Source organism: Emys orbicularis, chromosome 16 (genome assembly GCF_028017835.1).
Source record: "Emys orbicularis isolate rEmyOrb1 chromosome 16, rEmyOrb1.hap1, whole genome shotgun sequence".
In the NCBI taxonomy this organism is placed as follows: domain Eukaryota; kingdom Metazoa; phylum Chordata; order Testudines; family Emydidae; genus Emys; species Emys orbicularis.
Window position 1 is genome coordinate 20,025,957 of NC_088698.1, and position 27,038 is coordinate 20,052,994.

At 40.7% G+C, this 27,038-nt stretch overlaps 1 protein-coding gene across 1 annotated transcript in view; it reads right to left on the minus strand.

Moving 5' to 3' along the window:
• Window positions 1-785: 785 nt before the first annotated feature.
• Window positions 786-27,038, minus strand: part of EP400 (E1A binding protein p400) — a 62,988-nt gene continuing 36,735 nt past the window's right edge. Inside the window, exons 28-55 of the mRNA XM_065417506.1 lie at window positions 26,511-26,809; window positions 24,693-24,895; window positions 24,428-24,597; window positions 24,017-24,213; window positions 22,467-22,578; window positions 21,718-21,861; window positions 20,610-20,768; window positions 20,249-20,332; window positions 19,436-19,567; window positions 19,286-19,330; window positions 19,042-19,195; window positions 17,687-17,928; window positions 16,890-17,063; window positions 16,611-16,658; window positions 15,767-15,903; window positions 15,121-15,177; window positions 14,939-15,017; window positions 14,038-14,241; window positions 11,753-11,798; window positions 11,548-11,657; window positions 10,154-10,358; window positions 8,546-8,718; window positions 7,928-8,131; window positions 7,391-7,586; window positions 5,352-5,482; window positions 4,521-4,685; window positions 3,356-3,433; window positions 786-1,274 (exon numbers count right to left, since the gene is read on the minus strand). Coding sequence (XP_065273578.1) covers window positions 1,002-1,274; window positions 3,356-3,433; window positions 4,521-4,685; window positions 5,352-5,482; window positions 7,391-7,586; window positions 7,928-8,131; window positions 8,546-8,718; window positions 10,154-10,358; window positions 11,548-11,657; window positions 11,753-11,798; window positions 14,038-14,241; window positions 14,939-15,017; window positions 15,121-15,177; window positions 15,767-15,903; window positions 16,611-16,658; window positions 16,890-17,063; window positions 17,687-17,928; window positions 19,042-19,195; window positions 19,286-19,330; window positions 19,436-19,567; window positions 20,249-20,332; window positions 20,610-20,768; window positions 21,718-21,861; window positions 22,467-22,578; window positions 24,017-24,213; window positions 24,428-24,597; window positions 24,693-24,895; window positions 26,511-26,809 — 4,221 coding nt within the window. The 3' untranslated portion in view covers window positions 786-1,001. The remainder of the gene's footprint in view (window positions 1,275-3,355; window positions 3,434-4,520; window positions 4,686-5,351; window positions 5,483-7,390; window positions 7,587-7,927; window positions 8,132-8,545; window positions 8,719-10,153; window positions 10,359-11,547; window positions 11,658-11,752; window positions 11,799-14,037; window positions 14,242-14,938; window positions 15,018-15,120; window positions 15,178-15,766; window positions 15,904-16,610; window positions 16,659-16,889; window positions 17,064-17,686; window positions 17,929-19,041; window positions 19,196-19,285; window positions 19,331-19,435; window positions 19,568-20,248; window positions 20,333-20,609; window positions 20,769-21,717; window positions 21,862-22,466; window positions 22,579-24,016; window positions 24,214-24,427; window positions 24,598-24,692; window positions 24,896-26,510; window positions 26,810-27,038) is intronic.

Consider the following 27,038-nt stretch of genomic DNA (forward strand, 5'->3'; position numbering starts at 1 on the left):
ATTCCCCACTCCCCCAAGCTGAAAGATGAGTAGAAAGTACTGAACATTTAAACATGTTGCAAAAGCAGAATTAAACTGATGTATTAAACTCCATCTGTTCACGATTTTCCGATTTGGAAGTCCCATAAGAAACAACTAAGGGCCATTTGTTTAGAGATACCAATTAAACAATTCTTTTACAAAAAAAATGGGGTACACTTTAATACACATCTACTATCAATACAGTATTCAGCACATGCCTAGAATATCCATTATTTTAAAGTGAAGTATGAGAATGAGTGCACAGGTTGGGTGCTTCAATAAACTGTACACAAAACTACTAACAAACATTTTAAAAGACTTACAAAAATGGAGGATGAAACATGGTTCTTTTCTTTTTAATTACAGATACTTACAAATTTTCACATTTATTGGCTAAACTCTGCAGGGAGAACGTCAAATATAATTGGTTCTTCTGAGGGATGATCACCTCAAGTGAGAACCACATGCAGCTTTCACAGCCAGGTGGAAAGCACTCTGCTACACTAGTCACACTTAGTTCTTGGTATGGCTTTGCAATGGATATTAAACGCTCATACACATTACAGCAGAGGACTGCATATTCTTATGGGCAGTTATACAATATATTACATGGATGAATTTTACCAACATTTAAGGAATATCACCATTTTTTTGTGAAGCTGGGCAGAAATTAAATGTAAATAACATTTGCATTGTATGGTTTGAACAAGCACAGAAAATAAGAGCTTTCTGCTGGGGCAGAATGCGCCTTGTATGAACTTTATGAGCATTTTCTGAAGTGTGTTTTTTTGTTTGTTTGTTTGTTTTTTTGAGAGAGAGAGTTTCCATGTTAAATGTCAACCGCCAAAATCCTTCTGTTAAAAAATGAAAGGGATTTATCTTCATTTGGATGAGGATCTGCAGAGAACCTGCCCACGTTGCCATTGCTTAGCAAACATGAAACGCGGTATTTCCATGCTTATTTCAATTTAATTATTAGTTCAACTAGGTTTGGTGGGTGCCTTCAATCTGACAGTAGGCGTCCTCATTTGCACTTTTGCTTGCTGGTTTTGGGCTTCAGACGTTGCTGGTGCCTGGGCTGGGTTCTGTACACCTGGGGCCTGAATTTGGGGAGAAGCTGTTGTCACAACTTGCTGCTGTATCAGTTTCTGCTGGACCACTTGAGCTGTAGCAGTTGTTGCTGGAATCACTTGGACCTGTTGTTGACCTGCAGTCGTCTGAGACAGCGTCACAGTTTGGGGCTGAGCCTGAACCTAAAAATGTTTAGGTGACAGGAGATAAAACCTGGTTCAGCATTAAATATAGAGTTCTTTATTAGTATTCTGCACCACAGTACAGCAATTTACTTGGTTGGATGTTCTTACTTATGACAGGCAGGTGAACCAATCACAGTCGATAGATTTTGGGCACACACACCTCACTAGCTCTTCCATTTGCAGTAAAGAAGGGAGACAGGGTACCTGTAGCCCTGTGCATCCCAGCTAAAAGCCAAGATAATTATCACCCAGCCTTCCTGCAGAGAGCATTCCCCCTTTACCCTCCACAAGAGAGGTGGGGAGAGTATGGCCATTGGATAGTCAAACATTCCAATACCGTTATTTCCTTCTGGTGAAAGAAAGCAGGGAGGAGAGGAGAGGGGTTGGAAGAGATCAAGGGAAAAGCATCAGCCATTGTGGGTAAAGCCACTGGAGGTCCCTTACCCATATTTAAGGAAGGCAGTAGGGACAGGGGGGCTACAGCAGGCAGTGTCTATCCCCACTTGAGGGAGGGAGACTGGTCCTGGCACCTGATTTGCACAGCTGTGGCCACTGCAGGGAGGTTTTCAATGTTCTCCTGCTTGTCTATCCATTTTGAGATCACAGGAATGAAAATGGAGGAGCAACTTCAACTGTCACTGCCTTCATCGGAGGCAGAATGTGGGGGAGAAGTGACACTTCAGCAGAATGCCCAAGTCTCACTGTGAGAGGTTCAGCAAGCGCCCTGTCAGTCAAAGAGGAAACCCATCCATTGTGAAGTGTTGCGTTAAGGGTGCAGATAAACTGTAAACATTCAAGGTAGTATTTTCAGAAGTGTTTAGCTCTGGCCTAACTGTGCTCCCACTGAAGTCAATGGTAAAACTCCCACAGCTGTAAAACGGGAGAAGGATGAATATCTCCTTTGTAAAGGACTTTGAGATCTACTGATGGAAAGTGCTTTATAAGAGCTGTGATATTGATTGGGAGCAGACTTAGGTCAGCACTGATCACCCTTAATGTTTATGTCTGTTGAAAAAGAATAAGACATGTTTATTGCTAATGTTCTGAAAGTTGATTTTAAGCTGTTTGAAATAAAGGCTATCGGCTACTCAGGGCTTGTCTACACTTACTGGGGAAATCAATGCATGGCGATCGAGGCATCGGCGGTCGATTTAGCAGGTCTAGTGAAGACCCGCTAAATCAACCGCAGATCGCTCTCCCGTCGACTCCTGTACTCCACCTGAACGAGATGCGCAAGGGGAGTCGACGGGAGTGTCTCCCGTCGACATAGCGTAGTGTGGATCCCACGGTAAGTAGATCTAAGTATGTCGACTTCAGCTACGTTATTCACGTAGCTGAAGTTGTGTAACTTAGATTGATCTCCCCCCGTAGTGTAGACAAGGCCTTAGTGTTTAGTTTCCTCTTCGTCTGCCTCATCCTTGCCCCATCCCATTTTGTGTTGCTCTGAATATTTCTTTGTTTTCTGTGAAGCACCTAGCACAACCTTGGCCACTACAAAGTAACAAACAAGCTTGTAATTCTATTATTTTCCCCTATGCTTTAAATAGAACAATCACTGAGTTGGCTGCCATTAGCTCAATTCTCTTCCTATCCATCATTATCTTTGATTACACATCATGATGAACAGGCACAACTTTTAGAAGCTCTCTTCAGCTCCAGATGAAATAAGAGAAGCCTGTTTAGGCTCATCAAGAGTAATAATAAAAAGAAATATATAGCAGTTGATCACATGCTAAGTGACTGCATCTTTACATAAGAACATAAGAATGGCCATACTGGGTCAGATCAAAGGTCCATCTAGCCCAGCATCCTGTCCGACAGTGGCCAATGCCAGGTCTCCCAGAGGAAATTAACAGAACAGGTAATCATCAAGTGATCCATCCCCTGTTGCCCATTCCCAGCTTCTGGCAAACAGAGGCTGGGGACACCATTTTAATTTTTAGGAAAGGCAACGAAAATACTAGGTATTTTACAAATATTACATACTGTACATGAGAAAGAAAAATACATTTCTCCAAATAAGAAAACCTGCAATAGATTGTGTATCTTCTGTTGCGTTCAGCCTGAGTGACCCTTACCTGTTGGGAAACTGAAACCATCTGCTGAATATTGGCAACAGTTGCCTGTTGCTGGACCACCTGTGGAAGCTTTGCAACCTTTAGTAGTGTGAAATAGAAAAGATGCTTATTAAAGAAAAATGACGAATATCTTGTATTTATTTTCTCTATACACGTCGTAAAAGGCTTATGATGGGTTTAGTCTATTCTGGTTATCATCAAGCCACAGCATTATTTAAAATATGCTATTAACTACCTGTCCTTTGGAAAGCCCATCCCAGTGGCATTCAACTGGGTAGTGTGGAACTCTGCACTTGGGTGGTGTTCTTTTTTCATCAAAAGCTTTCAGACTATTGTACTGAAGACATTTTGGGGGGCCAAATTTTCAATCTACAACTTGTATGTGAGAGACTGTTGCTAAGCCATTGAAAAACTAGAGCAAGGTTAGTAATTCCAAAGTGTTGGACTGTCACAGCCCTTACTTGATTGTGCAGGGGAATAAGGCTTCCCCTCTTTAATCTCCTTGCTTGCCCTGGTTAGATAGTGAGCTAGCTGTGCAGAGGAGAGCAGGAGCCACCTACCTGCTACTCCCCACTGTATGCATTGTTGATGTAGCCGAGTCGGTCCCAGAATATTAGACGAGGTGGGGGAGGTAATATCTTTTATTGGACCAACTTCTTAGAAGAGCTCGAAAGCTGGTCTCTCTCACCAACAGAAGTTGGTACAATAAAAGATCACCTCACCCACCTTGTCTCCCCATTGCATACAGGTTGGCAGGGAGGTGATGGCAAATGGGAGTAGAGCCAGGCTCTACTCTGCCTTTTCCAATCACTGGTGAGAACAGTTTGGTGGGGGAGCAGTGGGGAGTACACTGCTCGAGGGAAAGGGTGATGTAACTTACTCCTCCCCAAAAGCAAGGAAGGTGTGGGGGAGGAATCATGACTCTTCAAGTCACAACTTTCTCTGATCTGCTCCTGGGTACTAGACATAACCCGCGGCAGACTACAAGGTTGCAATCCCACCCAGTGAGTTTTACAACTACAGTCAATTTTTAAAAACATGTAACTGGTATTGAAGCCAGTGGTTAATAAAACTCTAACCTGACTCTACTGCAGTAAGACTGTGGTCTTTGCTACTTTCTAGTCACACAGTATTAACTTCAAGGGGAGAAATTGGGCCCCAGTACCTGTATCTGTGCTTGCACTTGCTGGGTTCCACCAGGTTTTTGGGCCTGGGAAATTGGTGGAGTTGTCAGGAATTGGGTTTTAATGGCTGGCTGTGTACTGTAGGTAACTTTCTGTTGCTGTGAAGTCTGCTGTTGGGCTTGGACAGTAACTTGTTGAGCATTTATCTGGAGCAGAAAAATACGAAATCAGTGAGTACAGCATACTTCTGAAGAACAAATATATTGCTAACCACTTTGCTACAGTAATTGGAGATCATTTCAGAGTTAATATCCAGCAAATGAGTATTGGTGAAAAGCCTATGCACGCAGAAGAGAAAACATTTCTGAAAACGCTATAAAATTTCAGAACTTTATGCAAGAATCTGCAAACTCTAACTTGTAACAAAGTCACTTTGACACTTTCCTTATCGAGAGCAAAGTCCATGGTAAGTTTGAAGTTGCATGAAGAAGTCAGTTTTATGATATTATTGTGCAAAAAGCATGTGGAAAATATAACTGGTAAAAATTCAGCACTTTTTCATATTTGGCTACATCAACCTCCAAACTTTTATTTTTTAAAATGAGTTTTAGGCATGAAAAATCAAACCAAAGAATTATTTTTTAGGAAAATGATTAAGTGCCTAAAGATAGAGGCTTATAATAAAAGTGCATTCTCTACCAGAATTGTAGTTTCATAAATCAGTCTCATGGGAATATATATATCCTTCAGACCCACTCACCGCAATTTGAGCTACCAAAGTCTATGAATAATCTAGTAAAGTCAGTAACTGGAAGACTTCAGTCACAGATGCTGTCACAATAAGGCAGAGAAACAATAAACAAAGGAAATACCTTTTGCTGTCCAGTAGCTTGACCTTGTGCGACCTGGGGCTGGATGGCTTTCTGTTGCTGTGCTGTTGGATGATGCTTGAGTTTTAGCAGCTGTTGGACATGCAGTGGCTGTGCCACCACTGTCTGTCCTCCTGCAAATAAAAAAAGAGGAGTCTTCATCTTAGCGCTTCGGCTAAGAGTGTTTAAGGAGTGCTTAAATCCCACTGATCATAGTGTACAGAGATTTATGCACATGCTAAACTTTAAGCACATAAGTTATCCCATTGAATTCAACAGGTCTTCTCACACATTTAAAGTTAAGCAAAAGTCCTTGCAGGATCAAGCCCTAACAGTGCCTTTCTCTCCAGCTGTGAGTGCAGTAAGAGACAGTAAACATCAGGCAGCTTCTTAAGCAAAAATCTATCTTGTCCTTCAAACAAAAGTGATTATAAGCATATTCTATGAAACTAGCTATGAAGCATGTGTGTGCCATCACCATCACTGATATACTACCACACTTTTATAATAGATGTGGTAGTATATGCCATTGTATCTGAAGGCAGGATTAAGCAAAATTTCACTGCATTAGTACTATAATACTGTTAGAATAATTTTTTACATACCGTATTAGACACTGTTCTGAAATGAATATCTGATACAGAAATATCAGTTAACTGAATCTCAATTTGCTACTCAAATGGCTTTTAACTCTATTCTTAATTAAAAGACTATTCTTCTTAGAGATTGTGTGATTACTATGGTTTTATACAGAAAACCTGTTCACCGCCTGTTCTTAGAGGGATACCCATGAACTTCAGTAAATATAAGTGCAAAGTACTTCACTTAAGTACCAAAAATCAAACGGACAACTACAAAATGGGAAATATCTGGCTAGGTGGTAGAACTGTTGAAAAGGATCTGGGTGTACAGCAGATTCCAAATTGAATGAGTCAACATGTGATGCAGTTTCAAAAGGCAAATATCATTCTGGGGTGTATTAATAGGACTGTCATATGCAAGATGTGAGAGGCAATTGGGCCCTTCTCTACTGGCATTGGTGAGGCCTCAGCTGGAGTACTGTGTCCAATTCTGGGCCCCACACTTTAGGAAAATAAGTGGACAAATTGGAGAGTGTCCAGAGGAGAGCAACAAAAATGATAAATGGACTACAAAACCTGGCCTATGAGGAAAGGTTAAAAAAAACTGGGCATACTTAGTCTTGAAAAAGACCACCTGATAACAGTCTTCAAATATATGTTAAGGGCTTCTATAGAGAGGACTGTGTTCAATTGTTCTCCAGGTCCACTGAAGGTAGGACAAGAAGCAATGGCTTAATCTGCAGCAAGGGAGATTTAGGAAAAACTTTCTAACTATAAGGGTAGTTAAGTCTAGAACAGGCTTCCAAGGGAGGTTGTGGAATCCCCATCACCGGAGGTTTTTAAGAACAGATTGGACAAACACCTGTCAGGAATGGTCTAGCATTTACTTGATCCTGGCTCAGTACAGAATGGACTTGATGACTTCTTCCAGCCCCTTATTTCTAGGATTCTATCATTTAAAAAGGAAATCATACTTCTGTCTGAAAATTCCTTACCTACGATTGTTAAAAGTAACACCAAAGATTACTGTAACTGAAAGGTTACATTTACTTGTCTCTGTCCCCCTGGTTAATTTTGTGCACTTGACAGAAAATCTTGGCCTCATCCAGCTGAAGTTAATGGGAGTCTTTCCATTAACTTTAATGGGTTTCAGATCAGGCCCTCTGCATATAGACAAGTTTTTCTGATTTGTATTATTTCTCCACAGTGCAGCAGGAGAGAGAGAAAACAATTTAAAAATAGTCAGATGTGACTGCAGAAGCACAAACTGTCAGGGCAAATCTAGTACTTGAAACACTTTTAACTCATTTTTAAAGTAGACTGAATTTCAAACTGCATCCTTTTAAGTCTTGAAATGAGAGGGAGAAAGCATCTTATACTAGACATTACTTGAGGTGCCACAGAATTTTTTTAAAGCACAACTTTAAAGTACACTGTATTTCAAGAAGCATAATGAAGTACCTGCTGCTTTCTGTGGCTGCCCAATAGCAACGCTAATCCCAGCAACGGTAACAGGGAGAGTTGTAACTCCTGCAGATGACACAACAGCAGCTGGAACAGACACCACTGGAGGCTTTGCCAAAGTAACTTGTGCTGCCTGAGGTGTTTGGGCCTGGATTTGTCCTTGTGCTTGAAGCTGGGAAGCAGGAACACGAGTCTAAGCAGCAAGGAATCAGGATTATTGTACAGACAAAGAATATTTGGTGTATTTAACTAGGTCATTGCAAGATGATAACTGTATGTTCAGAAACTGAGGGCCTGATTCTCATTTACACTAAGACCCCTTTACACTGCTCTAACAACGTAAAGCAACCTTAAAGTGGACTTCAACTACATTTACATTCACTTTACGTCCCCTTAACGCTGCCAGAGCAGTGTAAAGGGGCCTCAGTGTACATGAGAATCAGGTGCTAGATTCAGACACAACATCTCATTCATTTTAATCAGTGTAGAACTAGCTGTTTAAGTGCGTTTTTAAGTGAGTGTATGGCAACTTACAAGACGAGCAACCTGCAGGTTTGTCACAGTGGTGCCTGTAAGTACTGCTCCAGGCCGTGGGGCTGTGACAGCAGTAAGTTGTTGAGTTTGCTGCTGCACTTGTACTTGTGTTGTCTGTTGTTGGGCCCCTGGCTGTGTCTGCTGCTGTGCTGCTTGCTGCTGAGGAAGCTGCAATTTCTGTTTCTGCAACTTGATCAGCTGCTCCTGAAAGTATAAACATTTTTATTGTTTTCAATGTCATTACTGGTTTTAGGAACGGCGGATACACCCCCAGTGGGAGCAGACTTTGAAACTTTAAGCGATGGGAGTTCTCCTGCCAGTTTTGATCAATGAGCAATGGAACTAAGAACGTAATTCCTTTACAATGTGGATCTCCAGAGAACAAATACCTAGTGCTGGTTTACTGTTTTACTTCATGGAAGTACTTAACAAACCTGAACTAGTTAGCCTGCTCTGTGTTTCCATGAAATTTTAGTATCACTGGCAGTGAATTTAAGAGAGAACTCCTGTTTTCTGTCTAGTATGAGAACATAGGTCACCGCAGACGACATCACTGATAAGTGTTTAAAGAGACAGGAAAGAACAGCATTCATGATATCTTAGGAATGTTTCCCTCACCTGTGATAACTTCCCTACAGTTTTTATTTGGGCTGGAGACTGGGCTTGTGCCTGGGTCTGAATCTGTGGAACCTGCACCTGAGTGGCCTGCTGCTGCTGCTGCTGCTGCTGCCGGAGAAGCTGGAATTGAGCAGACGTGATTGCTTTGCCAGAGAGTTGAACGGTTGGCGTAGCTGTAAATAAAGCAAAAAAGCTCTGAAGAGAACGTTCCAACATTTGATTAATTTAATCAACTTCACTTAAAAAGTTCTAGTACAATTGCTAAACCTGTCCTTTTTTGCTACACTAATTCTGAGGAGAGATTCAGGATTAGATTAAAGGAAATAGACTAGGTAGGGAGGCCCAAATGGAATAGGATCATTGTTAGCAAAACAAAAAGTATAACTAATCCATGTGACTCTATTGCTAAACAAACCCATTAGAAGATTCAGATTCACATCCATCATTTTACACCAATTTATTGCTTTATACACCACTTTATTTCTGTATCAGTCATTAATGTCAGCACATTGTTGGCTGCTAGAGCTCTCATATTAGCAGGTAAGTGATAGTTAACCCCAGCTCCTGCTGACAAAAGATTATGTTAAAATCCTTTTAAGCAGTTTAGAGTTACCTGGCTCCTGGATTAATTTAGAAAAACAAACATCTACTTACAAATGTTAAAATACATGCAATTTTGCACTAGTACTTTTCACGCAACATCTTTCATGTTAAGGTCTCAACAGCTTCACAAACTTCACTTAAGCCTCACAACAGCCCTCCCTCTCCCTGTGAGGTATCTTCATTTTATGGATGTGTAAACCAAAGTACAGAGTGGATCAGAATAAGAGATCAGAATAGAACTGAACAGTACATAAGAGATCAGACTAAAACCCAGGAGTCCTAGAGTGAGTCCCCTATTCTAATCACTACACTATACTTCCTCTAACAAGCCTCACTCTGTCTTAATGTAACGTCTGAATAAACTATAGGTAGAATCCTAATGAAGATGTTGTGCCACAACATTGTTTAATACTATTTACTATAAACTCTGGGGTAAACTGGAAATTAATATATATATACACACACACACACAGATGCGCAACATAAAACGTTCTCCCCTTCATCCAACTCATTTGACACTGAAAACTAGAGAGAGAGGACCCTATTTTCTTTGCTTTTTAAGCTTATGCTGTTTATTAAAAGGGGCATAAAACAATAAAGGCTAGCTCAAACTAGGAGTAAATGAGCACAGACTGCAAATAGTTTTTCTTGATTACATAAACAGAGCAAATAAATACTTTCCTTTCTTGAAAATGGGGTATGATCAAGAGCAGTCAATAAAGCTGAATTTGCTGCATTTGCATATAATTATTATGCATGTTGATTAAGGTAGTGCCTAGGAACCAATTAGTGTATTTTCTCTATTCTGCACTTAGTAAAACTTAATGGAGGAAAATGTGATTTCTGGCACGAAGGATAAGCAGGTTAAAAGTTTTCAGCAGTGTTTAACAAAGGTACTGCTGGTAAAGTCTGACTCCAATGTTCTGAGGCTGAGATGGTCAAGTAAGCTACAGGAAGTTTAGGCACTTAAAGTACACTAGGAAAGAATCACCACACAATTATTACCTGGCGTAACTTGAGTCACTAAGGATCTCGCCTGGGTCTGTACTGGTGTTAGGTTGGTCGTTACCACAGCTGATGCTGTCACGGATGTTACTGCTCGAACACCCTGTGTAGATGCTATCGTCACCAATTCTGTTGATGCAGCAGGTGCTGCTGCTGTTCGCTGCTGAGTATGTACCACCTGAGCAGAAGAAGTACCTCCTGAAGTCTAAGGAAGAAAAAAACCATTATTCTTCACTACTTTCAACTTACATTTAAAACCATAGAACCTTCTGGAAACCAGAGGACCTATTTTAAGATACAAATGTCATAAATAAAGGCAAATATGTACATACCTTTCCAGTCTATCTAATAAATGGCCAGTCACCTCATTCTCGGTATTCTGAACAGAAAGCCCTTAACTATACTATTGAAGTGTGAATTTCCCCCCATTTGCACTCATCAGTTTTAGATGTCTTGTCTATAAGAACAGCCATACTGGGTCAGACCAACGGTCCATCTAGCCCAGTATCCTGTCTTCCGACAGTGGCCAATGCCAGCTGCCCCAGAGGGAATGAACAGAACAGGTAATCATCAAGTGATCCATCCCCTGTCGCCCATTCCCAGCTTCTGGCAAACAGAGGCTAGGGACAACATCCCTGCCCATGCTGGCTAATAGCCATTGATGGACCTATCCTCCATGAATGTATCTAGTTCTTTTTTTGAACCCTGTTATAGTTTTGGCCTTCACTACATCCTCTGGCAAAGAGTTCCACAGGTTGACTGTGCGTTGTGTGAAGAAATACTTCCTTTTGTTTGTTTCAAACCTGCTGCCTATTAATTTCATTTGGTGACCCCTAATTCTTGTGTTATGAGAAGGAGTAAATAACACTTCCTACCAGTCATGATTTTATAGACCTCAATCATATCCCCCCTTAGTCGTCTCTTTTCCAAGCTGAAAAGTCCCAGTCTTATTAATCTCTCCTCATACAGAAGCCGTTCCCTACCCCAATAATTTTTGTTGTCCTTTTCTGAACCTTTTCCAATTACTTTGCATTTATCAACATTGATTTGTTTGTGTGTATTTCAAAAAAAGAATCACTGATCAGAGATGGACTGGCAGAGGTAAAGGCTGAATGATCTAAGAAGTCTTTTCCCTGTCTAATTTCTATTATTCTGTGTATCCATGTCTCATTTATAACAATATTTGTTATGCAACACATTTCCATTAGCTGCATCATTCTCTTCTTTGGACAATATACAGACTGGTAAGAATATACCAGACTAAATGAAGTTAGCTAGGGGCAGAGTTATATACATAAAACTAAGAAAAAATTAAATGCTAGAAACTGACCGTGCTGCTACAATCTGCAAGTTAAAATAATTAAATTACAGTACAACTACTGAAATTTACTCACTGTCAGTGTCCCAGATATAGCTGGTGAAGCCAGACGTTTATTAATAGGCTGAAAGGTAGCAGCAGGAACTCCAGCAACTGTATTCACTATAACATTCCCACTCACAGTAGCTGAAAGTAAACCCAAGAAAAACATGAGACTAATACAAACAAAAGTATTCCTGTATTTCTGCATCCAGCCCCAGTGCTTTACTAAAACATCTTACCAGTCTGTATACTTGTCCCAGTGACTGCTGTTTTGATTGTGCCAGCCTGTTTAGAAGACAATTTGAATAATGTTTCAGAGAAAAACTGGAAACCAACTTAGTGCAAGCCTTTAAAACTACTTTTCTGTTAACATAATATAGCTGCCCTATGGTGACAATGAGATAACTGCCAAAATTTATTTAAAAAATTATAATAAAGTGCATAGATACTTACGTCTAAGTTCACCATGTAGCACATGTACAGCTATATATGCATATATTCATTTCTCTCCTAGAGCTGTGGTACTTTCTTCTCTAATGAAATTAAATCAGCACTGTATGCATACTATAACTAAGGCTATGATTTTGTCATGGATATATTTAATAAAAGTCATGGATAAGTTACGGGCAATAAACAAGAAATCACGGAAGTTGTGACCTGTCCCTGACTTTTACTAAAAACATCCCTGACAAAATGGGGAGGGAGGAGGGTCCAGCACCCTGCCCTCCCGGCCGTGGCTGGGAGCTGCAAGGACCCCATTGCCCAGTGGCTGGGAGCAGCAGGGGGAGGCAGGGCCCTGCCAGCGGCGGAGGCTGGGGAACTGTGGGAGGGCCCCCGCCCCTGGCAGCTGAGCAGCTCCGAGGTCCCTCTGCCGCTTCCAGCTAGGAGCTGGGGGGGAGGGGGGGGTGTAGGGGCCCACCGCCTGCTGAGCAGCTCCAAGGTCCCTCTGCCTCCGGCGGAGAGCAGGTGGGAATTGTGGGGGGACCCGCACCCACGGCCGCTGAGCAGCTCCAGGATCCCTCTGCTGCTGCCGCCAGCAACCAGCGGCACTGAAACATTTTTAATAGTGGGGGTGCTGAAAGCCAGTGCCTTATACCTGTCCATACCACTCCTCCGCCCCTCCCAAGCTGGGGCTGGGAGCAGGGCCGTGTCTCCCAGGGGGTGGAGGGTTGGGGGAAGACAAGGACAGGGGTAAGGGGGCTGTGGCTGGGGCCACAGCTGGAGGCAGGACCAGCAGCCAGGACCCTCAGGCGCAGGGCCAAAGACTGCGTGCAGGGCCAAAAGCAGAGGCATGGGACCAGGACCCAGTGTGCAGGGCTGGGAGCAGAGCCCCACATAAGACCTTAGGGTGCTGCAGCACCCCCCGCACCCGTAGTTCCCGTGCCTATGCCAGCAACTGGGAGCTGGGGGGGGGCAGTTGCTCACGACGGCTGAGACACTGCAGGGTGGACCCCTGCCAGCAGCAGCAGCAGGTCAGTTGCGGAGCCCCCAGTGTCACGGACGTCACTGGAAGTCACGGATTCTGTGACTTCCAGCGACCTCTGTGACATAATCTTAGCCTTAACTATAACATACAAGATCTGTAGCCTTCAAAACATCAGTCCCAATCCTATTATCAGTTCCACTGGCACAAGCTCTAGAGCTTGTTTAGAGCCCCACTGAAGTTAAGAAAGCATATCATGGGCCCGTGTGCGTGGATCCAATTGCAGGATCAGGGTCACGGTGTGCTATACCAGTTCTTCTCTCTCCCCCCCAGCCCCTACCTCCCACCCAAGAGCGTACGTTGTTTCACACAACCTTTTGGTTTTGAGCTGCTTAACAGAATCTCTTGGCAAAATTACTCCTTGGTGTCAACTTCGTACATCAATGGGAATGAATCTGGCCTACCGTCTCTATAGGTTAACATATATCAACTGGTCTGTAACTAAGACCTGTCACATACAGTAGGTTAGAACTGTCATAAATGAGTTTCTTCTCTCATCTTCCTTTTGACCCAGCAAACAGATGGGCTGAAGAAAGAGGCAGCACTAGAAAGCCTGGCATTTCATCAAGTGGTTTTCCAGGGTCTCTGACACTTGAACTGGTGATCTTGAGGAGAAAGACCCCAAGTCATTCTAAGAAGTTTCACATGACTGTCTGAGCAAAGGAACAAGAAGTTTATTTGCCTCTCTACTCCCCAAATTATTTGGATGAATTTTTTTCATGTACTATGCCAGTATCTGCTCAGATTTATCAGATGAAGAGGTAGTTGTACTGGCTGATGTCCTTGTTGATGGCATTTTCACAGAGAATACCACAGCCTACTCTCTCAATTCTAGCATGAATTCTCCAAGGAATCCTAATAAGTGAGTGGGTGAAAACCAAGATACGCAACCTATCCAGGAAATTAATAAGATACTGTGACTCCATCTGCTCTAGATCAAATCAGAATTCTCACTTTCAATACGAAGAACATATGCATAGATGGTGCCCACACAAGAATTGAAGTCGCTGCTTCAGAAGCGGCAAGCCTTCCCTTTCTTACCAATACTGCTGTGTTGGCCACAGTAGTTACTGCAGTCTGTACCACTGCCTGCGGCTGCTGAACTACCTGTGCTTGAGGCTGTGGTTGAGGCTGAGCTTGTGCTTGCTGTACAGCCGATTGCGGAGTTTGCTGCTGGCCAGCTGGCTGTTGCTGCTGAGGCTGCGGGCCTGTCTGCTGCTGTGCCCTCTGCTGTTCAGCCAAAGCCTGCAAAAGGTAAAAGAAATATGTTTAGTAAATTCTTCAAAACAGCACATACAACAAACCTGCCATGCTCAGTCAGGAGTTAGCCATCAACATGCTTAGTAACCGATGTCCAGGTATGCTCTATATAGTATGCCCTTACATTAGCTGATGAAGCAGGGCAGCTCTTACTGGATAAAATATGAATGGGGGCTACAGAATGAATAACAATAAAATGAGGAAGTAGGTTGCTTTTTGAGTGTGTCTCAAAAAAAAAAAAAAAAAAAAAAGAGAGTCCTAGGTGCTTGTGAATACTATTACATTAAGATAGGCCAATAGGAAACTTCCTGTTTAGGAATTTGATGTTCAAACTCAACTAAAGAGAAGACTGGAACACTGCATGTGCAGGCCACTATAGTGGAAAACTTCCCTTAGAAGTCAGCTCATGTCACATTCCCATTATTCATTTTCTAGTGCAATTTTATTTTGTTATTATTTAGAATACAGAAATTAGTGGGCTACTGCTGCAGCAGGATATCAAACAGGAAAAGACTGAGCTCAAAAGTAAAAGGAAGTAATATGGGTTTAACGACCACAAATTACAACTACCCACTCATAGCAAACAGACACAATGTTGGTAAGTTCAAGCACAGCATGGAAGGGCATCACACTTGATTGCTTTTACTGCAGTCAGTTCATATAATTCAGATATAAGATGTACCTTTTTCTCTTTAGCAATACGCTCTGCTCGGAGGGATGCAACCTGAATTGGAGGAAGTGGCTTATCATAGTTGATTCCACTAGAAATAAAAGCAGTAAAAGAATTTAGAAATGAACATTTTAAAAAGAAAACCCCAGTTTTTAAGCCATTTTTAAACCCTTTAAGACACAGTAACTACCCACCTTTCTGCAAGCACAGAAGCATGCTTTGGATTCTTCTGGAAAGGATTCATGCCAAGTCTGAAATTAACCAAAATTACATTACTGGAGAGAAAAAACCTTAGCAGCAACATTTAATTTTATATGTTTTGTAAGGTAACGCTTTGCATTTCTGATGATGTTTCTCAGGCATTCCCAGCAGCACTAATGCTCATACATGGAGGGATGCATTAAGATAGACAGACTTTTACAGCAAACGTTAAATAAATGTAGCTGGCAGGTGCCACACAAATAAGCATAAGATATTACTATGATTTCAGGATTTTTGTAGCTTAGGCAGAAAAAACATGTGCTGTATGGTGGAGACTTTTCTTAAATGGTATTCTCTGCCCCACTGCCGCCCCCTGCCCAAAAAAGGACCTAAAATTAAACCCACATAAGAACAGATATCAGTTCCATCCTCACAGCCACAGGACAACAGGGGGAAGGGGAAGAGTTCAAGAACAGAGACACAAAAGAGAAAAGCATGTGAGCATGTTTGCGTCACAAACATGAGAAAGTAAAAAGGTCCTTGGCTAGGACAGTGGTTGAGAATATAATTATGTTTAAAAGGCTGGGGGCACCCATAGTATATAGTGAAATAGGAAATATCCTCATTTAGCTTACTTACAGGGGTTTGATTGGTGGACTTCTCTTTCCTGCAATCATTTTCATCATCTCAAAATGATTAGTATAAAGCTGGGTGTGGGTTGCACCTTCATCTTGGGCATAGATCTGATTGGTACGAAGCGGACGACTATTTTTGGTCTAAAAATAAAAACAAAAAACCTTTACATTTAAAAAAGCCTAGCTATGCATAGCGCATACAAGTACTGTAAAATTACCACAGCACAGTTCTCCTAACAAAGCTATGTTACTCTCCAACACCATTTTTAGTTCCAGTACTTGGCTTCTCCTAAGCAGCGACTGCAAATGAGAGATGAGCCTGACTACTAGTCAGAAAACGGGAGAAAGTCAGAACTTCTGGATCTACTCCCAGTTCTGTCATGCAACTTGCTGTATGGTTTGGAGGAAGTCACTTAGCTATGTGACTCAGTTTCTGCATCTGTAAAACGGGGATAATACTATACCACGCAAGTGTTTTTCAAGATTAATTCATTAATTCTAAATCACTTAAATTCTTATATGAAATGTGCTATTATAAATGTTAAGTACTATGATAATAATCATGATGAACTATGTGGTGTTTTTGTGAAGTGGACAAATACTCACTAGTGATTAAGCTGAAACAACGAAACTGTGTGTGTGATTTACAATTTAGCTACTAATTACAGGTGCTGAAATCTGGTGTCAATCTACTCTACCAACAAGCAAAAAGAGAGTCAGAATTTTAACTGCTGTTTCACTATTCAAGAAATACTCAATATAGCTCTTCTATGAATCATTTGCCCACCTCTACTGATGCTAAATACCACAGCGTCTAGATTTGATTTGGAAAGAATTCCAATACACACCTTATAAATGCTTTTTGTCTTCTTTTTAGGATTAGCTTCGTACATTAACTGTAAAACAAGAAGGAAAGTTAGATCTTTTGTGGCAGATTTTGTTCAGGTGCTTTTTCTTTTCAAAGTAAATCACAAAATAAGTGAAAATCCTAACAAGGATACTCTTACATACTTTTAAAAATTATTCAGTTATACTGTTGAAATATTTAAGAAAAATGTGTTTACAGAGTTCAGAAAAAGAACACTACAAACTGAAATTCAAAAGGATGCACCATTCAACAAACTCACTTTTCCTTCTTCTCTTGGAATAATGACATTTTCATATCGGTTTCGGCATTGTTTTGGTGAGCGATAGACTCGGCTACATGAGTTAACAACGTCACTAACAAGATCCCAGTTGGGTGTGTGCGCCGGTGACATGACAGCAAGGTTTAAAGGAAGTTCCAGTAATTGCTTCACTGCCTGGAAAATCAAAAGGTGCAAAATTCAGGGTGACAAATAAAATCACTACAAACTTCTAAACTAAATGTTTTCTGTATGTGTTGTCAGGCCATTAATTTAATCATAAAGAAATCTTATTCTCAGGCTAACCCCAAAAGACCCTTTTAGAGAACCAGCTTGCACTCCTATGCAGAGGAATAATCGAGTATAAGGTGCTCTTACCCCCCTGCACAAGCTTGTCACAATATTGGTTATAACATGAAGCATCTGATGGAAGCTTCTCCCTCCCACACAGATGTACAGAATTTTGGCTGCATTCTCTAAGCCCTCAGCCAGCACAACTGATCTGGCATGTACGGGAAGATGGGCCAGGAAAAGGGCTGGTGCAGCTTACTTCCTTTGTGGAGCAAAGGGAGAACAGGCACAGAACTGTGACAGACAGTCACAGTTTTGGTCCCTGATCTGTTCCTGTAGCAGCACAGCTACGTGCTGCCCCTCACTCAGAACAGACTGCAAAGTGCCAGTCTAGCCCCTAGAAACTAGAAATAACATTGCAGGGATAAAGTCAGAAAATAGCCATGTCCGAAGTTAGTAACTACATTATAGCAAAATGATGAGACTGGAAAGCAGAGGGTTCATCTTACCTGTAGTAGTGCCCAGTCTTCACTAATCAACCACTCAGGATTGTCCTGTCCAGCCTCAGCAGCTGGTTTGACAAGAGTTGGCAAAGGCTTTGCAAATTGTGTTTGCTGTTTCAACAGTATGTTCTTCTTCTGTTCTTTGCCCTCTCGTCGCATTTTCAACATCCCTGGAGTGGCTCGGTCAAAAAGTGATCGAGGAGGAATAACAGCCTCTCCATGGCGCTGCTTCTTCTTTCTACCTGCAGCTAGAAAAGTGATGCCATCTTCAGTGAGATAGTAAAAGAGGGCATTTTGTTAAGGCAAGCAACACATACAGATCAGTAGTAACTATCTGGCTGTGAGTAAAACAAATGGCTGTAGGTTAAACCAAAGGCTACCTATTAAAAAGTATTGTTTAACTCAGTGATACTCAAACCTCAGTGGTTCAGGAGCCAAATCCGTGATCAACATTACCCAAAAGAGCCATAGTAGTGTGAATTCATTGTTTCATTTACTATGGTACTACACCTCTACCCCGATATAACGTGACCCGATATAACACGAATTCGGATATAACGCAGTAAAGCAGTGCTCCGGGGGGGCGGGGCTGCGCACTCCGGCAGATCAAAGCAAGTTCGATATAACTCGGTTTCACCTATAACGCGGTAAGATTTTTTGGCTCCCGAGGACAGCATTATATCGAGGTAGCAGTGTATATTATATTTATTGTCACAGCAAATAAGTTGTTAACTTATTGCAAGTTGATAACTTAATTCATTAACAACACAGTAAAAGCATTCGGACCGGTTAATAATTAAATGACACAGCATTTTAATATCATGCGATGCAAAAGCTGCAGGAGACACATTAAAGAGACACTTGCGGCTTGCAAGCCTGTCTGAGTATCACTGGTTTAACTAAATCGAATATGGCCAGTGGTTTTTGTAATTGTTCACTTTATAAATAATGTCATACATTTTAAACAGCTAAGCATGTTGCAAATTAACTTTGGCCTAATTACTATATTAAAAGAACAGGTTTAGAAATGAGACATTGTAATTGTTTACAGTAAAAAGGAAGACAGACAAAGTAAAAAGGAATCTTAAAATAAACAATAAGCCCCAATGTATGAGTGGCAAGAGACACTGTTACAGGCAAGTTATATAGTTCACGACTACCCTGTTTTGAAATTGATTCTGCCGCTATTAAACAGACAAAACTTTCAGACACTTCAAACCTGCCCGTAAAAACTGCATGATCAGACCCTTTGATTTTTTTGAAGACCGATTATGTGGGGCAAGCTGTTGGAAGACACTATGTAAAATTTAATTTTGCCTTCTGCTGATAAGTCTCAGAACTTTTTTGAACCAAACATTTACCAGATGGATCCGTTTTGTGTCGCTTACGCTCCTTCCTGACGTACACTGGGGGCAACTTAGACTCTGGAATTGGGTTGGTATCATACATCAGACACATAACAGAATCGATGTAGATGTCATTGTCATCCTGAGGTGGGGTAGGGGGAGTCCAAAGCTGCACAAAACACAGTATACAGGTCATTATGATTTGTTAACTAACTACAGATTTCTTCTCTTCAAAGAGATTAAAGCCTAAATAACTTACAGGCATTATTTCTGTTTGTCCATCTGGGCCTTCGTAAACATATTCCTATAAAGCAAAGAGAGACAACAGTTCAAACAATGCCAGTGAACTGACTGCATAACACCAAGAATGAATAGCTATTAAGTGACACAACAATCTCTAAGTCATTACCTTGTTGTATGCATCCTCCCGAGTGTAGGTAAGTAGTTCCTCCTCTTCTTCCCAAAGCATTTTTTCCTCCTTTTCTTTCAGTTCCTTCATGTGATAAAATTCCCATGCTTTTTTTGAAGCTTTCAATTCCACCTAAGTGACAACTCAGTCCATTTATAAAACTCTATACAGTACTATCTGATGGACTAAAATCTTTACAGGGACAATGTCAACTTGCATTTTGGGAAATGGGCAAATTCTTTTGAAATTTCTAATTTTCAGGTAGAGCACTTTTTAAACATTATAACCTGCATTTTTTTTTAACAAAATTTCTTTAATGAAATTTTAATAAGGGGTTTTCTGCTCCCCAATGATGTTTAAAAGGATCATTTGGGTTAGTCTGCAAATAAATAAGCTCAGATCTGGGGTTCATTACTTGGCTCTGTCAGACATCCCATGTGACCTTGAGCAAGACAGTTGTGCCCCAGTCCTGCAATTTATGCATGTGCTCAACATTATTCAAATAAGCAATCCCTTTGCAGTCAATGGGACTATTCCTATGTTTCAAGTAATGCACATACATGAGTGTTTGCAGGACCATGGCCATGTGAATGTCCCTGCCTTAGTTTCTCATTTGTAAAATGAGAATAATACTTGCCTACCTCTAAGGGGTCTTGGGAGGAAAAATTCAATAATGTCTGTGAGGTGCTTAGATACTATGGTGCCAAGGCTCATAACAGTATCTTCAGAGGGTTTTTCACTCATACTGAAGATGTATCTCTGCTGGTATGAACTGCAGAAGTATACGAGAATGTGTATTCATTGATATCTTACCTCACTTATTCTTGGTTTACTCTCATCAATGGAAACATGGAAGAGCTCCAAATAATTCAAAGCATACTTCTCAATTGGAGTAAGCTAAGGGAATACATTAGGAGAAGACAGTTATTGCTGAGGATAACAAAGTTACAATGCAAACAGGGGTTACCAAAGCTGTCATTTAAAATAAACCTCCTTTGTTTAAGGTGTAATGCCCCATGGAAGTCAGTTGGAGTTTTGCCACTGATTTCAACAGGAGCAGTATCAGGCTCTTAGAAAGCAAAGCTGCTCCTAAGGTCAGAGTGCAGAAAGTTGAAGTTTTTGAACTAAACATTCCCAATTGTTTTAAGAAAATGTGTATGGAAAGTCAAGGTACCTGATCCACAACAGCAACTAACTCCTGCAACTGCGAGGGCTCTTCATTGTACTTTCGCTCATACAGTTCTGAAATTAAAGGTTCTATGCTTGATTCTGCTCCTGCTTCTTGTACATGTTTGTTTGGCTCTTCATCTTCTTGTTCAATGCTGTTGAGAGCCTTTTAAAAAATAAAGGTTTTAAAAGATACAATATACCTTTACAAAAATATGCTTCAAAGGGTTGACGCAAAGCCCACTGAAGTCGATGGAAAGATTTTCATGAACTTCAATCAGCTTTCGAGCAACCTGAAGATTGTAAATAAAGCCACAAATTTACACAAGTACATGCTTTCACAATAAAAGTGTTAAGTACTGTCATAGTGGCACAGCCCCACCCACACCCAATATCAATTATTTTGAATGAAAACTATACAAATATACATCCTGTCTACTTTGCCATTAAACTTGCCCTCCCTACACCACACACTATAATGGCATTAAAAAAATTAAATATTTCCAAAAATTACTTTCAACCATTAATAAACTGGCTCTCTTATTCCTATAATTCAAGATACCAGTTGGTTTCAAACTCAGAGGACAACAAGCAATTAATTTATTGTATAGGCCAATTGCTCTAGTACCTTGAAGAAATTGGTTAAATAAAAAGCCACACTACTATAAAAAGGTAGAGGTAGAGGGAGAATTAAGAATTACTTTTGCAGAGGGCTATTAAAAGGAGTACTTTGGTATTTCTGCTCTCCGTGCATGCGTTCATCTCCCATTAGTGTTAATGCACATCATGCACACAGGTCAGGTAGGGAAATCCCACTGATTACATTCTGAATATGTTTAAAAAAAAAAAGGCCATACACATGATGCAAATTTTTACAATAAATATTTACGTATGTATTCAGCAAAGAGACCAAACAGCTCCAACGGAATACTCAGCTATATATGTTTTATAAACTTTGCTAAAACAGAAGAAAATTTTAAACAAAAAAGCTAAACAATGGAATTCAAAAGTTAGAATTCAAATAGTTAAGGAGACATTTCAGACTCAACTCATACTGTTGTACTTTCTCCTTTCGTCCTCTGATGCCCATTAAGACAAATTTGTTATGCAATTACCTCTATAAAAGGTCTTGCAACCTTGGGTGAGATTGTTTCTGCTGGAGAGGGCTCCTGAGAAAGTACCACAAATTCCTCTGCTTTCACTCTAAAACCAGAATCCTCCATAGGAGAATGAACCTCAAACAGCTCCTGGATAGTTTGCTTGGTAGAAGGGCAGGGGGGGAAAAAAGTACATTAAGTTCTTCTAGATTATTTCAATTTCTGATGTTACTCAGAGTTAACTTGGGGGCAAATGGAGCTTATAAGTAGGATCTTAGTTAAAAGAGAAACCTTTAACTTTTCTAACAATATTTCTGGAAAGATTTTCCTTTCTCTTCAGTACACTTTTGCCAGAGGAGGGTAGAGAAGGATAAGTGTACTTTGTATACTAAGTGTACCGTAAGGGAGTTCTGAAGAGCCCACAGTTCACATTTCCCAGGCCTGCACTTTATATTCTCATTTTCAAAGCTATATATTGCCACTTCTATCCTTTCAAGCTCCACAGAATTATATCAATGGGTAAGAGACCAGGCTGAAATCAAACCCAGCTCTTGAGCACAGTAGTATATTATCAGGCCACTAGGTGGCCCAAATATATCTTAAGAACAGTGTATTAACTAGACATATATTAGACTTACTGATTGCTTAACTCAAATACCAATCTAAATAAATTTCTACTAAACCTTTGGCTTTATGATCCATATATCATATCAATTACGAGAAATCTCTTGGGGAAAAAAAATGAAAAAATCTTAATATAAAAGTACCTGTGTTAAAAAGGCCATGGAATAGTCATTTCCCTGAGCAGCTACTTCTCGGATCAAATCCTTAGTGCCATTTTTCAGAAGCTTCTCTTCCACAGAATTACCACTTACAAGCCTAGAAAAAATGACAGAGAATTTGTTATACCATTCTCACAATGGTTTCCAGAAATCAAAGAAGAATTTTAGCCACCACCATGAACAATAAAGCTGAACTTGTAGGGCTTTGTCTAGTGGAGGATAAAATGTGTATTCTTAAACAGTGTTAGCTAGCACATTTTAACTAACATATTTTAAAACTCTAGTGTAGACAAGGCAAGTTGTATTTTACACATAAGCTGGTTGAGGTGAAGCCTAGACACCCCCTGCCAGCTAACACATGTTAAAAATACACTATACACCTCCACCCTGATATAACGCGACCCGATATAACACAAATTCTGATATAACGCGGTAAAGCAGAGCTCCGGGGGGGGGGGGGGGGGGGGCTGCGCACTCCAGCGGATCAAAGCAAGTTCGATATAACGCGGTTTCACCTATAACGCGGTAAGATTTTTTGGCTCCTGAGGGCAGCATTATATTGAGGTAGAGGTGTAGTTGCAAAACATGCTAGTTAAAACACACTAGCTAACACAGTTTAAGGACACACCTTTTATCCTGGTCTAGACCTAGACAAGCCCTTGACATCATGTTTACTTTGTCTTAGATTTATCACAAAGGGTGGGCTATCATTAATAAAACTGTCATTATTTAGAAATAACAAAAAACAACAGCATTTGTGAAACATAATTTAATAATAAACATTAGAGAAAGAATCTATACTAGGAGTTTCTACCCTGAGCGTTGTTACATTGTGATCAATTGTTATTTATGATTTTTTGCCCTCAGTCCTATCTTACTGTAACATTTTCCCTGAGGGGAACCCAAACACATCCATTATAAAACTTTCTATTAGTGATCAAATTAACATACAAAGGATAGTAATTCATCTAGAAAAATTAAAAGACAGAACACTTCAGTATAAATGTTTCAAAAAATCTATTGTTTTTAAGACAGACTATATTGTTAATTAGAGAGAAAGGTAAGTGAAGTTATATCTTTAATTGGACCAACCTCTGTTGGTGGAAGGGACAAACTTTTGAGCTTCACAGAAATGCTGGCACTTCATTTTAAGTGGTCTTCTACATCATGTGTGAACCTCTTATGCTTAACAATCTGTCCCTATATGTATTGAGCTCAGACACAATGGTTACCTTCCCCAGACCTGAAGAAGAGCTCTATGAAGCTCAAAAGCTTCCACCTTCCACCAACAGAAATTGGTCCAATAAAAGATATTACCTCACATACCCTGTCTCTCTCATATCCTGGGACCAACACAGTTACAAGACACCAAACAAACATATTAGTTAGTATTTTGGTTGACTTCCTTAATTAGCTGAAAAATTAAGTTTTTTTCCATCTGAATTTTAAATCACATAGAAGCAATGTTTCCCGTTTTAAGTTTTAATTTTAAATTAGAGCATGCTATAGAAAAGGCTGCTCTGTCTAACAGTCACCTGTATATGTGGATGTCTTTGCATCTCCCAATTCTGTCGCACCATTCCTGAGCCTTTGCATCCATCACTGGGTTTAAATCATTGTCATAGAATACGACAGTGTCTGCCTCCACAAGATTAACACCTGTGGAACGACTGTGAGAGGAAAGGATGGCACAGAAAATGCGCTTGTCTCTGTTGAAACTTTTCATCAGTTCCTAGACCGGGGGGAAAAATTGGTAAGCAGAACCATAAACCAATACTGAAATAAGATTACACTCACTCTGATGGAATGAAAAGTGAACAAAATCTAGATTTCTCATTCATTTTGAAATGACAAAGCAGGTTTCCTCTTCATGTATCAGTGCTCAAAATTAAAATTTAGAAGTATATCACAACTATATCTGTGGTTAACAGATAAAGTGACCTTACCTGACGTTGTTCATGGTTAGCATATTCATCAATTCTGACAAATGTGAGAAAATGGAAGTTCAAGAACAGCTCCAGTATATCTAACATTAGAATCATCTGTGACAAAATCAGCACACGGCGTCCCTCGGCTTTCAGCTTCTGAAGCAAGACAGCAAGAGCTTCCAACTTTCCTATGTTTTAGGGAGAAGAGATTATAAAGACTTTATACACAGCATTCAACTGCTGCCAGAGGAAGCAGATCTGTGTAATACAGGTTCTCCTTTACCTGAATCATACTGCACCAGTCGGAGGTCAGGGAACTGTAGTAAGCGTGGAGTTGTAATCTGGTGCAGCTGATGTAAATATGGAGTTGCCTTCTCCTTAAGATTGTGCTTGAAGACTTTCATCTTATGACTATATGAAGGGGGAGGTTTTGCTACATACAAGCATGGGGGAGCAGCAACTGCAGCTGGTAACACACAGCGAGTCCTGAAAATGCAGCAGAACTATTTCAATAGGCAGGAGGCAAAGAAACTGCACTTTTAAGTGATCAATTCTAGCAGTCATCTTTCAGCATCCCAGGGTAATCCCATTCTTACACCATTACCTAGATGGCCTCGCAATTCTGTGTGTGTCTTACTAAATATTATAGGTGTCTCAAAGAGTAGAATGTTGTAATTAGTTTTTGTGGGCCAATCCGGATAACGGCTACAAAATAATATTTTGCAATAAAACAATAAAGGACTAAAGCCTTGAGCCTGTAGACTGAGAACTTTACTCCCATGAGTGTTTGCAGGATCAGGGTCTACAAATCTAAATATTAATTTCCACTCAATATTTCATGAGTGGGGCCCTACCAAATTCACGGTCCATTTTGGTCAATTTCACCGTCATAGGATTTTTAAAATAGTAAATTTAATAATTTCAGCTATTTAAATCTGAAATGTCATGGTGTTGTAATTGTAGGGATCCTGACCCAAAAAGGAGTTGGGGGGGGGGGGAGGGAGACAAGATTTTTGTCGGGAGGGGCTGCGGTACTGCTACCCTTCTGTGCTGCTGCTGGCAGTGGCGCTGCCTACAGAGCTGGGTACCTGGAGAGCGGCGGCTGCTGGGCAGGAGCCCACCTCTGAAGGCAGCGCCGCCACCAGCAGCAGTGCAGAAGTCAGGATGGCATGGTACGGTATTGCCACCCTTACTTCTGCGCTGCTGCCTGCAGAGCTGGGCACTCAGTCAGCAGCCACCACTCTCCGGCCACCCAGCTCTGCAGGCAGCAGTGCAGAAGTAAGGGTGGCAATACCGCGACTCCCCTAAAGTAACCTTGCGACCCCCCCTGTAACTCCCTTTTAGTCAGGACCCCCAATTTGAGAAACGCTGGTCTGCTCTGTGAAATCTGTAGCATATATGGTAAAAGCACACAAAAGGCCAAATTTCACGGGGGGGAGACCAGATTTCATAGTTCGTGACGCGTTTTTCATGCCCATGAATTTGGTAGGGCCCTATTGATGAGTAGCGGCAGTTGAATGAATTTCCGTAAGAGAAAAAACAGATGTTTATTCCACGCACAGGAGATTGAAACTAGCATTTTTCCTGGCAGTGGCAATGGGTCAATTGCTCTCCAAAGAAGAGACTTGACAGTCCATGCATAAATCAATCCTCCATCGTGCCAAAGAATGGCAGCTCAGACATTGCTAAGAAACAGCACCACCTGTACAAACCCTACTGTAAGCAATTCAAAAGAAGTTTGAAATTCTCTCTCTAACAAATTCCTTTGCACTGTGGGTTTTGAGGAAAACTGCACTCATTTTGCTCTAGAGAGCAATCTGAAAGCTCATATGTTGAGAAATTCTTCTCATATCTTAATTGAAACACAGAAGACACTCAGACGTATAGGAGACAGTGACAATTATAAACAACAAAAGATTCTAAACTCAGCCATTAAGAAAAATGTAGTGGTTACTGTAATGCACATCTGCTACTGCAATGCTAAATGGCCTAAAATAAACAAGCTATGAACAGGAAAAGGCAGTTTTACAGATGTTTGAAAAGAACTCTTAGAAATTAGTAATCTTAGTAGAAATCCATAATCATGAAATTCACAAATTACCTATTAACAACATCCGTTAGGGATTCCTGCTGCTGATCTGATGTCAGGATCAGGTCGTGCAGTGGATCACTTGGGCCTTCAGAGGCACTCAAAGAAAGGTAACAGTTCACAAAGCCAGCCCACCTCCATTTATTGTCCCCAGTGGAACAGTGTTGCGGGACCTTTCTTTCACCAATCAAAGAGCAAATTCCCAACAAGTCTCTGCCATACACTGGAGCTCTGGAACAACGGCGCTCATTGCCAGAAAATATTCTGTCAAGGCGCTCCTTCAGAAGCCTGTTCTTTTCTTCAAATGATTCCTTTGCCAAGAAAAAGTGACAAAAAAAATGTGCTGCTTATAACGAGGATGACAAGAGCATGAGTTCCTTTAGAACAAAGCTGTAAACATTAAAACAACATAGTAGAGATAAATGATGTTTTGTATCATTCACTTGCCAAATTGGTACAGCTACTTGGGTCCAACTGCTAGAGGATTAAAATTTAATGTACAATTTGAAGAGCACAATTAAATTCATCTCTAGTTAAAAG